The 15,926-nt window shown below is 44.9% G+C and overlaps 1 protein-coding gene across 1 annotated transcript in view; it reads left to right on the top strand.

The window, feature by feature from the left end:
• LOC106575051 (glypican-6) overlaps positions 1 to 5,666 on the top strand; it is a 277,451-nt gene extending 271,785 nt beyond the window's left edge. The window contains exon 6 of the mRNA XM_082962444.1: positions 5,475 to 5,666. Within this exon, the coding sequence (XP_082818570.1) occupies positions 5,475 to 5,666 (192 nt within the window). The remainder of the gene's footprint in view (positions 1 to 5,474) is intronic.
• The last annotated feature ends 10,260 nt before the right edge of the window (positions 5,667 to 15,926 follow it).

Below are 15,926 nucleotides of genomic sequence, written 5' to 3'. Positions count from 1 at the left end.
CCGGTGCCCCCTGTATATAGCCTCCACATTGACTCTGTACCGGTACCCCCTGTATATAGCCTCCACATTGACTCTGTACCGGTACCCCCTGTATATAGCCTCCACATTGACTCTGTACCGGTACCCCCTGTATATAGCCTCCACATTGACTCTGTACCGGTACCCCCTGTATATAGCCTCCACATTGACTCTGTACCGGTACCCCCTGTATATAGCCTCCACATTGACTCTATACCGGTACCCCCTGTGTATTCAGCATTTCACTGTAAGGTCTACTACACCTGTTGTATTCAGCATTTCACTGTAAGGTCTACTACACCTGTTGTATTCAGCATTTCACTGTAAGGTCTACTACACCTGTTGTATTCAGCATTTCACTGTGAGGTCTACTACACCTGTTGTATTCAGTATTTCACTGTAAGGTCTACTACACCTGTTGTATTCAGCATTTCACTGTGAGGTCTACTACACCTGTTGTATTCAGCATTTCACTGTGAGGTCTACTACACCTGTTGTATTCAGCATTTCACTGTGGGGTCTACTACACCTGTTGTATTCAGCATTTCACTGTGAGGTCTACTACACCTGTTGTATTCAGCATTTCACTGTAAGGTCTACTACACCTGTTGTATTCAGCATTTCACTGTGAGGTCTACTACACCTGTTATATTCAGCATTTCACTGTGAGGTCTACTACACCTGTTGTATTCAGCATTTCACTGTGAGGTCTACTACACCTGTTGTATTCAGCATTTCACTGTAAGGTCTACTACACCTGTTGTATTCAGCATTTCACTGTGAGGTCTACTACACCTGTTGTATTCAGCATTTCACTATGAGGTCTACTACACCTGTTGTATTCAGCATTTCACTGTGAGGTCTACTACACCTGTTGTATTCAGCATTTCACTGTGAGGTCTACTACACCTGTTGTATTCAGCATTTCACTGTGAGGTCTACTACACCTGTTGTATTCGGCATTTCACTGTGAGGTCTACTACACCTGTTGTATTCAGCATTTCACTGTGAGGTCTACTACACCTGTTGTATTCAGCATTTCACTGTGAGGTCTACTACACCTGTTGTATTCAGCATTTCACTGTGAGGTCTACTACACCTGTTGTATTAAGCATTTCACTGTGAGGTCTACTACACCTGTTGTATTCAGGATTTCACTGTAAGGTCTACTACACCTGTTGTATTTATCGTATAGACAGAGTAATTACAACTTTTAAATGTTCTCTTTGTTGACAAACTCTCTGTTTTTGTAAGTACTAGGTATGTTTTGTTTAATTAAAGAGAAGCTTGTTGTTGTTTTTTTAATATCAGGTCCATATTTTCTACCTTGGTGTTTATAATTCCATAAGCAGAACCTCGTCTTTACCTTAAGTTTCAATAAGTTCAGACTCTTCAGACCCTGGTGTCCGTCGGTCTAGAATGGAGAGTATTTAAGTCGATAGGAGAGTATTTTAAGTCCACGGTCGATAGGAGAGTATTTTAAGTCCACGGTCGATAGGAGAGTATTTTAAGGCCACTGTCGATAGGAGAGTATTTTAAGTCCACGGTCGATAGGAGAGTATTTTAAGTCCACGGTCGATAGGAGAGTATTTTAAGTCCACGGTCGATAGGAGAGTATTTTAAGTCCACGGTCGATATGAGAGTATTTTAAGTCCACGGTCGATAGGAGAGTATTTTAAGTCCACGGTCGATAGGAGAGTATTTTAAGTCCACGGTCGATAGGAGAGTATTTTAAGTCCACGGTCGATAGGAGAGTATTTTAAGTCCACGGTCGATATGAGAGTATTTTAAGTCCACGGTCGATAGGAGAGTATTTTAAGTCCACGGTCGATAGGAGAGTATTTTAAGTCCACGGTCGATAGGAGAGTATTTAAGTCCACGGTCGATAGGAGAGTATTTTAAGTCCACGGTCGATAGGAGAGTATTTTAAGTCCACGGTCGATAGGAGAGTATTTAAGTCCACGGTCGATAGGAGAGTATTTAAGTCCACGGTCGATAGGAGAGTATTTAAGTCCACGGTCGATAGGAGAGTATTTTAAGTCCACGGTCGATAGGAGAGTATTTAAGTCCACGGTCGATAGGAGAGTATTTTAAGTCCACGGTCGATAGGAGAGTATTTAAGTCCACGGTCGATAGGAGAGTATTTAAGTCCACGGTCGATAGGAGAGTATTTTAAGTCCACGGTCGATAGGAGAGTATTTAAGTCCACGGTCGATATGAGAGTATTTTAAGTCCACGGTCGATAGGAGAGTATTTAAGTCCACGGTCGATAGGAGAGTATTTAAGTCCACGGTCGATAGGAGAGTATTTAAGTCCACGGTCGATAGGAGAGTATTTTAAGTCCACGGTCGATAGGAGAGTATTTTAAGTCCACGGTCGATAGGAGAGTATTTAAGTCCACGGTCGATATGAGAGTATTTTAAGTCCACGGTCGATAGGAGAGTATTTAAGTCCACGGTCGATAGGAGAGTATTTAAGTCCACGGTCGATAGGAGAGTATTTAAGTCCACGGTCGATAGGAGAGTATTTTAAGTCCACGTCGATAGGAGAGTATTTTAAGTCCACGGTCGATAGGAGAGTATTTAAGCCCACGGTCGATAGGAGAGTATTTAAGCCCACGGTCGATAGGAGAGTATTTAAGTCCACGGTCGATAGGAGAGTATTTATGATGATGGAGCTACAGCATGATGGAGCTACGGCATGATGGAGCTTCCAGCTGTTCCAAGAACGGACCCATGTTTCCGAGGAGATGGATGTCTCTGCACGTTCCTCCCCCCTTCCTCCCCTCTCCTCCCCCGTCTTCTCCACAGTAGGTTAACTGGGTGTGTCTCTCTGTATATACCTGTACTACTTGGCTGATTGTAAAGTAGGTTAGTTAACTGGGTGTGTCTCTCTGTATATCCCTGTCCTACTTGGCTGATTTTAAAGTAGGTTAGTCTTCGCCACAGTAGGTTAACTGGGTGTGTCTGTCTGTATATCCCCGTCCTACTTGGCTGATTGTAAAGTAGGTTCGTTAACTGGGTGTGTCTCTCTGTATATCCCAGTACTACTTGGCTGATTGTAAAGTAGGTTAGTTAACTGGGTGTGTCTCTCTGTATATCCCAGTCCTACTTGGCTGATTGTAAAGTAGGTTGGTTAACTGGGTGTGTCTCTCTGTGTATCCCCGTTCTACTTGGCTGATTGTAAAGTAGGTTAGTTAACTGGGTGTGTCTCTCTGTATATCCCTGTCCTACTTGGCTGATTGTAAAGTAGGTTAGTTAACTGGGTGTGTCTCTCTGTGTATCCCAGTCCTACTTGGCTGATTGTAAAGTAGGTTAGTTAACTGGGTGTGTCTCTCTGTATATCTCTGTCCTACTTGGCTGATTGTAAAGTAGGTTAGTTAACTGGGTTTGTCTCTCTGTATATCTCTGTCCTACTTGGCTGATTGTAAAGTAGGTTAGTTAACTGGGTGTGTCTCTCTGTGTATCCCAGTCCTACTTGGCTGATTGTAAAGTAGGTTAGTTAACTGGGTGTGTCTCTCTGTATTTCCCTGTCCTACTTGGCTGATTGTAAAGTAGGTTAGTTAACTGGGTGTGTCTCTCTGTATATCCCTGTCCTACTTGGCTGATTGTAAAGTAGGTTAGTTAACTGGGTGTGTCTCTCTGTATATCTCAGTCCTACTTGGCTGATTGTAAAGTAGGTTAGTTAACTGGGTTTGTCTCTCTGTATATCTCTGTTCTACTTGGCTGATTGTAAAGTAGGTTAGTCTTCTCCACAGTAGGTTAACTGGGTGTGTCTCTCTGTATATCCCAGTCCTACTTGGCTGATTGTAAAGTAGGTTAGTCTTCTCCACAGTAGGTTAACTGGGTTTGTCTCTCTGTGTATCCCAGTCCTACTTGGCTGATTGTAAAGTAGGTTAGTTAACTGGGTGTGTCTCTCTGTATATCCCAGTCCTACTTGGCTGATTGTAAAGTAGGTTGGTTAACTGGGTGTGTCTCTCTGTGTATCCTTGTACTACTTGGCTGATTGTAAAGTAGGTTAGTTAACTGGGTGTGTCTCTCTGTATATCCCTGTCCTACTTGGCTGATTGTAAAGTAGGTTAGTTAACTGGGTGTGTCTCTCTGTGTATCCCAGTCCTACTTGGCTGATTGTAAAGTAGGTTAGTTAACTGGGTGTGTCTCTCTGTATATCTCTGTCCTACTTGGCTGTTTGTAAAGTAGGTTAGTTAACTGGGTGTGTATCTCTGTATATCTCTGTCCTACTTGGCTGATTGTAAAGTAGGTTAGTTAACTGGGTGTGTCTCTCTGTGTATCCCAGTCCTACTTGGCTGATTGTAAAGTAGGTTAGTTAACTGGGTGTGTCTCTCTGTATATCTCTGTCCTACTTGGCTGATTGTAAAGTAGGTTAGTTAACTGGGTTTGTCTCTCTGTATATCTCTGTCCTACTTGGCTGATTGTAAAGTAGGTTAGTTAACTGGGTGTGTCTCTCTGTATTTCCCTGTCCTACTTGGCTGATTGTAAAGTAGGTTGGTTAACTGGGTGTGTCTCTCTGTGTATCCCAATCCTACTTGGCTGATTGTAAAGTAGGTTAGTTAACTGGGTGTGTCTCTCTGTATTTCCCTGTCCTACTTGGCTGATTGTAAAGTAGGTTAGTTAACTGGGTGTGTCTCTCTGTATATCTCTGTCCTACTTGGCTGATTGTAAAGTAGGTTAGTTAACTGGGTGTGTCTCTCTGTATATCTCTGTCCTACTTGGCTGATTGTAAAGTAGGTTAGTTAACTGGGTGTGTCTCTCTGTATATCTCTGTCCTACTTGGCTGATTGTAAAGTAGGTTAGTTAACTGGGTGTGTCTCTCTGTATATCTCTGTCCTACTTGGCTGATTGTAAAGTAGGTTAGTTAACTGGGTGTGTCTCTCTGTATATCTCTGTCCTACTTGGCTGATTGTAAAGTAGGTTAGTTAACTGGGTGTGTCTCTCTGTATATCTCTGTCCTACTTGGCTGATTGTAAAGTAGGTTAGTTAACTGGGTGTGTCTCTCTGTGTATCCCAGTGCTACTTGGCTGATTGTAAAGTAGGTTAGTTAACTGGGTGTGTCTCTCTGTATATCTCTGTCCTACTTGGCTGATTGTAAAGTAGGTTAGTTAACTGGGTTTGTCTCTCTGTATATCTCTGTCCTACTTGGCTGTTTGTAAAGTAGGTTAGTTAACTGGGTGTGTATCTCTGTATATCTCTGTCCTACTTGGCTGATTGTAAAGTAGGTTAGTTAACTGGGTGTGTCTCTCTGTGTATCCCAGTCCTACTTGGCTGATTGTAAAGTAGGTTAGTTAACTGGGTGTGTCTCTTTGTATATCTCTGTCCTACTTGGCTGATTGTAAAGTAGGTTAGTTAACTGGGTGTGTCTCTCTGTATTTCCCTGTCCTACTTGGCTGATTGTAAAGTAGGTTAGTTAACTGGGTGTGTCTCTCTGTGGTCGCCCAGGTGTTCCAGGGGTGTGGTCAGCCCAAGCCGTCTGGGATGGCCGGCAGCAGATCAACCAGGGGAATCTCTGATGTCTTCAACGCCCGCTTCAGACCCTACAGCCCAGAGGAGAGGCCCACTACGGCCGCTGGCACCAGCCTGGACAGACTGGTAAGAGAGGAGGACAGGGAAGAGGACAGACTGGAGGGATAGGAGGACAGACTGGTAGGAGAGGAGGACAGGGAAGAGGACAGACTGGTAAGAGAGGAGGACAGGGAGGTGGACAGACTGGTAGGAGAGGAGGACAGGGAAGAGGACAGACTGGTAAGAGAGGAGGACAGGGAGGTGGACAGACTGGTAAGAGAGGAGGACAGACTGGTAAGAGAGGAGGACAGACTGGTAAGAGAGGAGGACAGACTGGTAAGAGAGGAGGACAGAGAGGAGGACAGACTGGTAAGAGAGGAGGACTGGGAGGAGGACAGACTGGTAGGAGAGGAGGACAGACTGGTAGGAGAGGAGGACTGGGAGGAGGACAGACTGGTAAGAGAGGAGGACTGGGAGGAGGACAGACTGGTAAGAGAGGAGGACAGACTGGTAAGAGAGGAGGACAGACTGGTAGGAGAGGAGGACTGGGAGGAGGACAGACTGGTAAGAGAGGAGGACAGACTGGTAAGAGAGGAGGACAGACTGGTAAGAGAGGAGGACAGTGGGTGGCAGGGAGAGGACCTCTGTAGTATCAGAGTATCTATCAATGTTATAGAAGTCACTATCTCTGTGGAATCGTACTGTCTCCTGAGAGAACCAGCAGAGAGATAGTTGGAGATTAAATCGCTGTTATATTAACCCAATGTGAGTCCAAAATGGAACCCTATTCCCTATATAGTGCACTAGTTTTGATGGCCCCGGGTCAAAAGGTAGTGCAGAATAAAAAGGGAATGGGGCTCCATTTGGAACACAATCCCCCTCCTTTCTGTTGAATCCTCAGCTCCATGTTCAGGTCATGGCTCTGTGTTGAGTCATAAACTGACTTGACGCCCTCGTTCTCCCACCGTCTTCTCATCTCCCCAAGGGGGGGAAGAGAGTGAAGTGTGCACTCTGCTCTCAAGCACTCTTTCACTCTACTGTTACCTTGGTGGTCAAACCCTGGAGGGTTTTATGGGAACAGAGAGCTGGTGGTCAAACCCTGGAGGGTTTTATGGGAACAGAGAGCTGGTGGTCAAACCCTGGAGGGTTTTATGGGAACAGAGAGCTGGTGGTCAAACCCTGGAGGGTTTTATGGGAACAGAGAGCTGGTGGTTAAACCCTGGAGGGTTTTATGGGAACAGAGAGCTGGTGGTCAAACCCTGGAGGGTTTTATGGGAACAGAGAGCTGGTGGTCAAACCCTGGAGGGTTTTATGGGAACAGAGAGCTGGTGGTTAAACCCTGGAGGGTTTTATGGGAACAGAGAGCTGGTGGTCAAATCATGGAGGGTTTTATGGGAACAGAGAGCTGGTGGTCAAACCCTGGAGGGTTTTATGGGAACAGAGAGCTGGTGGTTAAACCCTGGAGGGTTTTATGGGAACAGAGAGCTGGTGGTCAAACCCTGGAGGGTTTTATGGGAACAGAGAGCTGGTGGTTAAACCCTGGAGGGTTTTATGGGAACAAAGAGCTCAAGGAAACAACACATGCATGTCAATACATATTTACATACATTACCCCTCCAGGATGATACATTACCCCTCCCAGGATGATACATTACCCCTCCCAGGATGATACATTACCCCTCCAAGGATGATACATTACCCCTCCAAGGATGATACATTACCCCTCCCAGGATGATACATTACCCCTCCCAGGATGATACATTACCCCTCCAAGGATGATACATTACCCCTCCCAGGATGATACATTACCCCTCCCAGGATGATACATTACCCCTCCAAGGATGATACATTACCCCTCCAAGGATGATACATTACCCCTCCAGGATGATATATTACACCTCCCAGGATGATACATTACCCCTCCAGGATGATACATTACCCCTCCAGGATGATATATTACACCTCTCAGGATGATACATTACCCCTCCAGGATGATACATTACCCCTCCAGGATGATACATTACCCCTCCCAGGATGATACATTACCCCTCCCAGGATGATACATTACCCCTCCAAGGATGATACATTACCCCTCCCAGGATGATACATTACCCCTCCCAGGATGATACATTACCCCTCCAGGATGAAACATTACCCCTCCCAGGATGATACATTACCCCTCCCAGGATGATACATTACCCCTCCCAGGATGATACATTACCCCTCCCAGGATGATACATTACCCCTCCAGGATCAGGATGATACATTACCCCTCCCAGGATGATACATTACCCCTCCAGGATCAGGATGATACATTACCCCTCCAGGATGATACATTACCCCTCCCAAGATGATATATTACCCTCCAGGATGATACATTACCCATCCCTGGATGATACATTACCCCTCAAGGATGATACATTACCCCTCCCTGGATGATACATTACCCCTCCAGGATCAGGATGATACATTACCCCTCCAGGATGATACATTACCCCTCCCAAGATGATATATTACCCTCCAGGATGATACATTACCCCTCCCTGGATGATACATTACCCCTCAAGGATGATACATTACCCCTCCCTGGATGATACATTACCCCTCCAGGATGATACATTACCCCTCCAGGATGATACATTACCCCTCCCAGGATGATGCATTACCCCTACAGGATTATATATTAACCCTCCCAGGATGATACATTACCTCTCCAGAATGATACATTAACCCTCCCAGGATGATACATTACCCCTCCCAGGATGATACATTACCCCTCCCAGGATGATACATTACCCCTCCAGGATGACACATTACCCTTCCCAGGATGATACATTACCCCTCCCAGGATGATACATTACCCCTCCAGGATGATACATTACCCCTCCAGGATGATACATTACCCCTCCCAGGACCTCCCATTATGATACATTACCCCTCCCTGGATGATACATTACCCCTCCAGGATGATACATTACCCATCCCGGATGATACATTACCCCTCCAGGATGATACATTACCCCTCCAGGATGATACATTACCCATCCCGGATGATACATTACCCCTCCAGGATGATACATTACCCCTCCCAGGATGATACATTACCCTCCCAGGATGATACATTACCCCTCCCAGGATGATACATTACCCCTCCCAGGATGATACGTTACCCCTCCCAGGATGATAATAACAGGAACTTGTCTTAGTAAAGATGTATATTGAAGAGAGAATTTTATAATACATAATACATTTTATAATACATAATAATACATAATGATTGAGACAGGTGCATTAACATGAGTGGAGAGGTGCTTAGACTCCCAAAGAGAGAGGAGGTAGGGGAATTAAGTATCTTGCCAGGACTATTTATCGCTTGCTATGGTTGCTGTTGGTTTCCAAACTAATGCATATATTCATAGCATTGTATGTTTTATTTCTCTCTCTGTGTCTCTCTCTCTCTCTCTGCCTTTCTATTAAATCCCTCTCTTCTCTGTTTCTCTGCTGCTCCCAGAGGATAGTGTGGAGGACAATGCAACACGGCGTAAGCTCTCCTTTCAATCCTCTTACCTCAACTCATCTCATCTGTCTTGTGGATCTGCCCTGTCCTCTTCCTACTTGTCAACATTACCCTCAGAGAGATGCATCGCTGTAGTCTGTCTGATGCTGCTACAGGAGGCTGTAGTCTAGCTGTATAGCTACAGGAGGCTGTAGTCTAGCTGTATAGCTGTGGTGTCTGATGCTGCTACAGGAGGCTGTAGTCTACCTGTATAGCTGTATTGTCTGATTCTGCTACAGGAGGCTGTAGTCTAGCTGTATAGCTGTAATGTCTGATTCTGCTACAGGAGGCTGTAGTCTAGCTGTATAGCTGTAGTGTCTGATGCTGCTACAGGAGGCTGTAGTCTAGCTGTATAGCTACAGGAGGCTGTAGTCTAGCTGTATAGCTGTAGTGTCTGATTCTGCTACAGGAGGCTGTAGTCTAGCTGTATAGCTACAGGAGGCTGTGATCTAGCTGTATAGCTGTGGTGTCTGATGCTGCTACAGGAGGCTGTAGTCTAGCTGTATAGCTGTATTGTCTGATTCTGCTACAGGAGGCTGTAGTCTAGCTGTATAGCTGTAATGTCTGATTCTGCTACAGGAGGCTGTAGTCTAGCTGTATATTTACAGGAGGCTGTAGTCTAGCTGTATAGCTGTAGTGTCTGATTCTGCTACAGGAGGCTGTAGTCTAGCTGTATAGCTGTAGTGTCTGATGCTGCTACAGGAGGCTGTAGACTAGCTGTATAGCTACAGGAGGCTGTAGTCTAGCTGTATAGCTGTATAGCTGTAGTCTAGCTGTATAGCTACAGGAGGCAGTAGTCTAGCTGTATAGCTACAGGAGGCTTTAGTCTAGCTGTATAGCTACAGGAGGCTGTAGTCTAGCTGTATAGCTACATGAGGCTGTAGTCTAGCTGTATAGCTGTAGTGTCTGATTCTGCTACAGGAGGCTGTAGTCTAGCTGTATAGCTACAGGAGGCTGTAGTCTAGCTGTATCACTGTAGTGTCTGATTCTGCTACAGGAGGCTGTAGTCTAGCTGTAGTGTCTGATTCTGCTACAGGAGGCTGTAGTCTAGCTGTATAGCTGTAGTGTCTGATTCTGCTACAGGAGGCTGTAGTTTAGCTGTATTGCTGTAGTGTCTGATTCTGCTACAGGAAGCTGTAGTCTAGCTGTATAGCTACAGGAGGCTGTAGTCTAGCTGCATAGCTACAGGAGGCTGTAGTCCAGCTGTATAGCTACAGGAGGCTGTAGTCTAGCTGTATAGCTACAGGAGGCTGTAGTCTAGCTGTATAGCTACAGGAGGCTGTAGTCTAGCTGTATAGCTGTAGTGTCTGATTCTGCTACAGGAGGCTGTAGTCTAGCTGTATAGTTGTAGTGTCTGATGCTGCTACAGGAGGCTGTAGTCTAGCTGTATAGCTGTAGTGTCTGATTATGCTACAGGAGGCTGTAGTCTAGCTGTATAGCTGTAGTGTCTGATTCTGCTACAGGAGGCTGAAGTCTTGCTGTATAGCTACAGGAGGCTGTAGTCTAGCTGTATAGCTGTAGTCTAGCTGTATAGCTACAGGAGGCTGTAGTCCAGCTGTATAGCTACAGGAGGCTGTAGTCTAGCTGTATAGCTACAGGAGGCTGTAGTCTAGCTGTATAGCTACAGGAGGCTGTAGTCTAGCTGTATAGCTACAGGAGGCTGTAGTCTAGCTGTATAGCTGTAGTGTCTGATTCTGCTACAGGAGGCTGTAGTCTAGCTGTATAGTTGTAGTGTCTGATGCTGCTACAGGAGGCTGTAGTCTAGCTGTATAGCTGTAGTGTCTGATTATGCTACAGGAGGCTGTAGTCTAGCTGTATAGCTGTAGTGTCTGATTCTGCTACAGGAGGCTGTAGTCTAGCTGTATAGCTACAGGAGGCTGTAGTCTAGCTGTATAGCTGTAGTGTCTGATTCTGCTACAGGAGGCTGTAGTCTAGCTGTATAGCTACAGGAGGCTGTGATCTAGCTGTATAGCTGTGGTGTCTGATGCTGCTACAGGAGGCTGTAGTCTAGCTGTATAGCTGTATTGTCTGATTCTGCTACAGGAGGCTGTAGTCTAGCTGTATAGCTGTAATGTCTGATTCTGCTACAGGAGGCTGTAGTCTAGCTGTATATTTACAGGAGGCTGTAGTCTAGCTGTATAGCTGTAGTGTCTGATTCTGCTACAGGAGGCTGTAGTCTAGCTGTATAGCTGTAGTGTCTGATGCTGCTACAGGAGGCTGTAGACTAGCTGTATAGCTACAGGAGGCTGTAGTCTAGCTGTATAGCTGTATAGCTGTAGTCTAGCTGTATAGCTACAGGAGGCAGTAGTCTAGCTGTATAGCTACAGGAGGCTTTAGTCTATCTGTATAGCTACAGGAGGCTGTAGTCTAGCTGTATAGCTACATGAGGCTGTAGTCTAGCTGTATAGCTGTAGTGTCTGATTCTGCTACAGGAGGCTGTAGTCTAGCTGTATAGCTACAGGAGGCTGTAGTCTAGCTGTATCACTGTAGTGTCTGATTCTGCTACAGGAGGCTGTAGTCTAGCTGTAGTGTCTGATTCTGCTACAGGAGGCTGTAGTCTAGCTGTATAGCTGTAGTGTCTGATTCTGCTACAGGAGGCTGTAGTTTAGCTGTATTGCTGTAGTGTCTGATTCTGCTACAGGAGGCTGTAGTCCAGCTGTATAGCTACAGGAGGCTGTAGTCTAGCTGCATAGCTACAGGAGGCTGTAGTCCAGCTGTATAGCTACAGGAGGCTGTAGTCTAGCTGTATAGCTACAGGAGGCTGTAGTCTAGCTGTATAGCTACAGGAGGCTGTAGTCTAGCTGTATAGCTGTAGTGTCTGATTCTGCTACAGGAGGCTGTAGTCTAGCTGTATAGTTGTAGTGTCTGATGCTGCTACAGGAGGCTGTAGTCTAGCTGTATAGCTGTAGTGTCTGATTATGCTACAGGAGGCTGTAGTCTAGCTGTATAGCTGTAGTGTCTGATTCTGCTACAGGAGGCTGAAGTCTTGCTGTATAGCTACAGGAGGCTGTAGTCTAGCTGTATAGCTGTAGTCTAGCTGTATAGCTACAGGAGGCTGTAGTCCAGCTGTATAGCTACAGGAGGCTGTAGTCTAGCTGTATAGCTACAGGAGGCTGTAGTCTAGCTGTATAGCTACAGGAGGCTGTAGTCTAGCTGTATAGCTACAGGAGGCTGTAGTCTAGCTGTATAGCTGTAGTGTCTGATTCTGCTACAGGAGGCTGTAGTCTAGCTGTATAGTTGTAGTGTCTGATGCTGCTACAGGAGGCTGTAGTCTAGCTGTATAGCTGTAGTGTCTGATTATGCTACAGGAGGCTGTAGTCTAGCTGTATAGCTGTAGTGTCTGATTCTGCTACAGGAGGCTGAAGTCTAGCTGTATAGCTACAGGAGGCTGTAGTCTAGCTGTATAGCTGTAGTCTAGCTGTATAGCTACAGGAGGCTGTAGTCTAGCTGTATAGCTACAGGAGGCTGTAGTCTAGCTGTATAGCTACAGGAGGCTGTAGTCTAGCTGTATAGCTGTAGTGTCTGATTCTGCTACAGGAGGCTGTAGTCTAGCTGTATAGCTGTAGTGTCTGATTCTGCTACAGGAGGCTGTAGTCTAGCTGTATATCTACAGGAGGCTGTAGTCTAGCTGTATAGCTACAGGAGGCTGTAGTCTAGCTGTATAGCTGTAGTGTCTGATTCTGCTACAGGAGGCTGTAGTCTAGCTGTATAGCTACAGGAGGCTGTAGTCTGGCTGTATAGCTACAGGAGGCTGTAGTCTAGCTGTATAGCTGTAGTGTCTGATTCTGCTACAGGAGGCTGTAGTCTAGCTGTATAGCTGTAGTGTCGGATTCTGCTACAGGAGGCTGTAGTCTAGCTGTATAGCTACAGGAGGCTGTAGTCTAGCTGTATAGCTGTAGTGTCTGATTCTGCTACAGGAGGCTGTAGTCTAGCTGTATAGGTACAGGAGGCTGTAGTCTAGCTGTATAGCTGTAGTGTCTGATTCTGCTACAGGAGGCTGTAGTCTAGCTGTATAGCTGTAGTGTCTGATTCTGCTACAGGAAGCTGTAGCCTAGCTGTATAGCTGTAGTGTCTGATTCTGCTACAGGAGGCTGTAGTCTAGCTGTATAGCTGTAGTGTCTGATTCTGCTACAGGAAGCTGTAGTCTAGCTGTATAGCTACAGGAGGCTGTAGTCTAGCTGTATAGCTACAGGAGGCTGAAGTCTAGCTGTATAGCTACAGGAGGCTGTAGTCTAGCTGTATAGCTGTAGTCTAGCTGTATAGGTACAGGAGGCTGTAGTCTAACTGTATAGCTACAGGAGGCTGTAGTCTAGCTGTATAGCTGTAGTCTAGCTGTATAGGTACAGGAGGCTGTAGTCTAACTGTATAGCTACAGGAGGCTGTAGTCTAGCTGTATAGCTGTAGTCTAGCTGTATAGGTACAGGAGGCTGTAGTCTAGCTGTATAGCTGTAGTCTAGCTGTATAGGTACAGGAGGCTGTAGTCTAGCTGTATAGCTGTAGTCTAGCTGTATAGGTACACGAGGCTGTAGTCTAGCTGTATAGCTACAGGAGGCTGTAGTCTAGCTCTATAGCTACAGGAGGCTGAAGTCCAGTTGTATAGCTGTAGTCTAGCTGTATAGCTACAGGAGGCTGTAGTCTAGCTGTATAGCTACAGGAGGCTGTAGTCTAGCAGTATAGCTACAGGAGGCATTAGTCTAGCTGTATAGCTGTAGTGTCTGATTCTGCTACAGGAGGCTGTAGTCTAGCTGTATCGCTGTAGTGTCTGATTCTGTTACAGGAGGCTGTAGTCTAGCTGTAGTGTCTGATTCTAATACAGGAGGCTGTAGTCTAGCTGTATAGCTACAGGAGGCTGTAGTCTAGCTGTATAGGTACAGGAGGCTGTAGTCTAGCTGTATAGCTGTAGTGTCTGATTCTGCTACAGGAGGCTGTAGTCTAGCTGTATCGCTTTAGTGTCTGATTCTGTTACAGGAGGCTGTAGTCTAGCTGTAGTGTCTGATTCTGCTACAGGAGGCTGTAGTCTAGCTGTATAGCTACAGGAGGCTGTAGTCTAGCTGTATAGCTACAGGAGAGTGTGCAAAGCTGTCATCAAGACAAAGGGTGACAACTTTGAAGAATCTCAAATATAAAATATATTTTGATTTCTTTTAACACTTATTTTGGTTACTACATGACTCCATATGTGTTATTTCATAGTTTTGATGTCTTCACTATTATTCTACAATGTAGTAGGTGTTGTAAAACTTTTGACTGTTACTGTATATGATGGATGCCGGTGGCCAATCCTCATAGACTTTAGTTTTTGACAATCCCTTACCTTCCCCCCAAGGTAGAACAAAACAACATCATGTAATTTATGGACCGGTCAGAATAATACCAGGCTGGATGGGGAAGGGGAAAGGGGGAAGCTCATGTAACACTATATTCCAAGCTCTATTATTTCTGTAACGGTTGTCCGAAGGAGTAGACCAAGGTGCAGCGTGGGTAAGTGTTCATCTTGATATTTTTTTTTTTTTTTTTAACTCAGAACACTTATTAAAAAAGCAAAATAATAAACAATGGAAAAACAACCCGTCACGTCTTGCAGAGCAGTACAATGGGAAAAAAGGACTGCCTAAGTATGGTTCCCAATCAGAGACAACGATAGGCAGCTGCCTCTGATTGGAAACCATACCTGGCCAAAACATAGAAATATAAAACATAGAATGCCCATCCCATATCACACCCTGACCTAATTAAACAGAGAAATAAACCATCTCTCTCAGGTCAGGGCGTGACAATTGTAAAAATGTGGAATACAAGTAGTCCGTTATCTGCCCTATACACACAAATAAACAGCGTTAGGTCTTAATACCTCTTGGAAACAGAGATCTATAAACACAGAGATACAACAGGTGGAAACAGATACCTTTAAACACAGAGATACAACAGGTGGAAACAGAGATCTATAAACACAGACATACAACAGGTGGAAACAGATACCTTTAAACACAGAGATACAACAGGTGGAAACAGATACCTTTAAACACAGAGATACAACAGGTGGAAACAGAGATCTATAAACACAGAGATACAACAGGTGGAAACACAGAGATACAACAGGTGGAAACAGAGATCTATAAACACAGAGATACAACAGGTGGAAACAGAGGACCTATAAACACAGACATACAACAGGTGGAAACAGAGATCTATAAACACAGAGATACAACAGGTGGAAACAGAGTTCTATAAACACAGACATACAACAGGTGGAAACAGAGGACCTATAAACACAGAGATACAACAGGTGGAAACAGAGATCTATAAACACAGAGATACAACAGGTGGAAACAGAGATCTATAAACACAGACATACAACAGGTGGAAACAGAGGACCTATAAACACAGACATACAACAGGTGGAAACAGAGGTCTATAAACACAGAGATACAACAGGTGGAAACAGAGATCTATAAACACAGAGATACAACAGGTGGAAACAGTGTACCTTTAAACACAGAGATACAACAGGTGGAAACAGATACCTTTAATAAACACAGATACAACAGGTGGAAACATCAACAAAAGATATTTATGATGAATGGAAGTTTTACTTTTCAGTAGCTGATTTTGATAGAACTTTCCAAGTCGGATGTGTTCTCATTCAGTGCTGTATTGTCCTGCCTGACAAAAATAAATATAGTTTTAACGTTTATTTTGATGTTGTGCCTTAATGAAAACAAGTGAGCTCGGACATCGAAATTAAACGAAAGTTCCTTGAAGGGGTTTGAATCTTTCAACTCGTGTAATTTTAATCACAGATTTTTGGTTCAGGGATCCCATTTTACCTCAAA

The sequence above is a fragment of the Salmo salar genome, chromosome 16, assembly GCF_965601325.2.
Source record: "Salmo salar chromosome 16, fSalSal1, whole genome shotgun sequence".
NCBI lineage: Eukaryota > Metazoa > Chordata > Actinopteri > Salmoniformes > Salmonidae > Salmo > Salmo salar.
The sequence above is the reverse complement of the archived record's forward strand: the minus strand, read 5'-3'. Positions and strand labels throughout refer to the sequence as shown.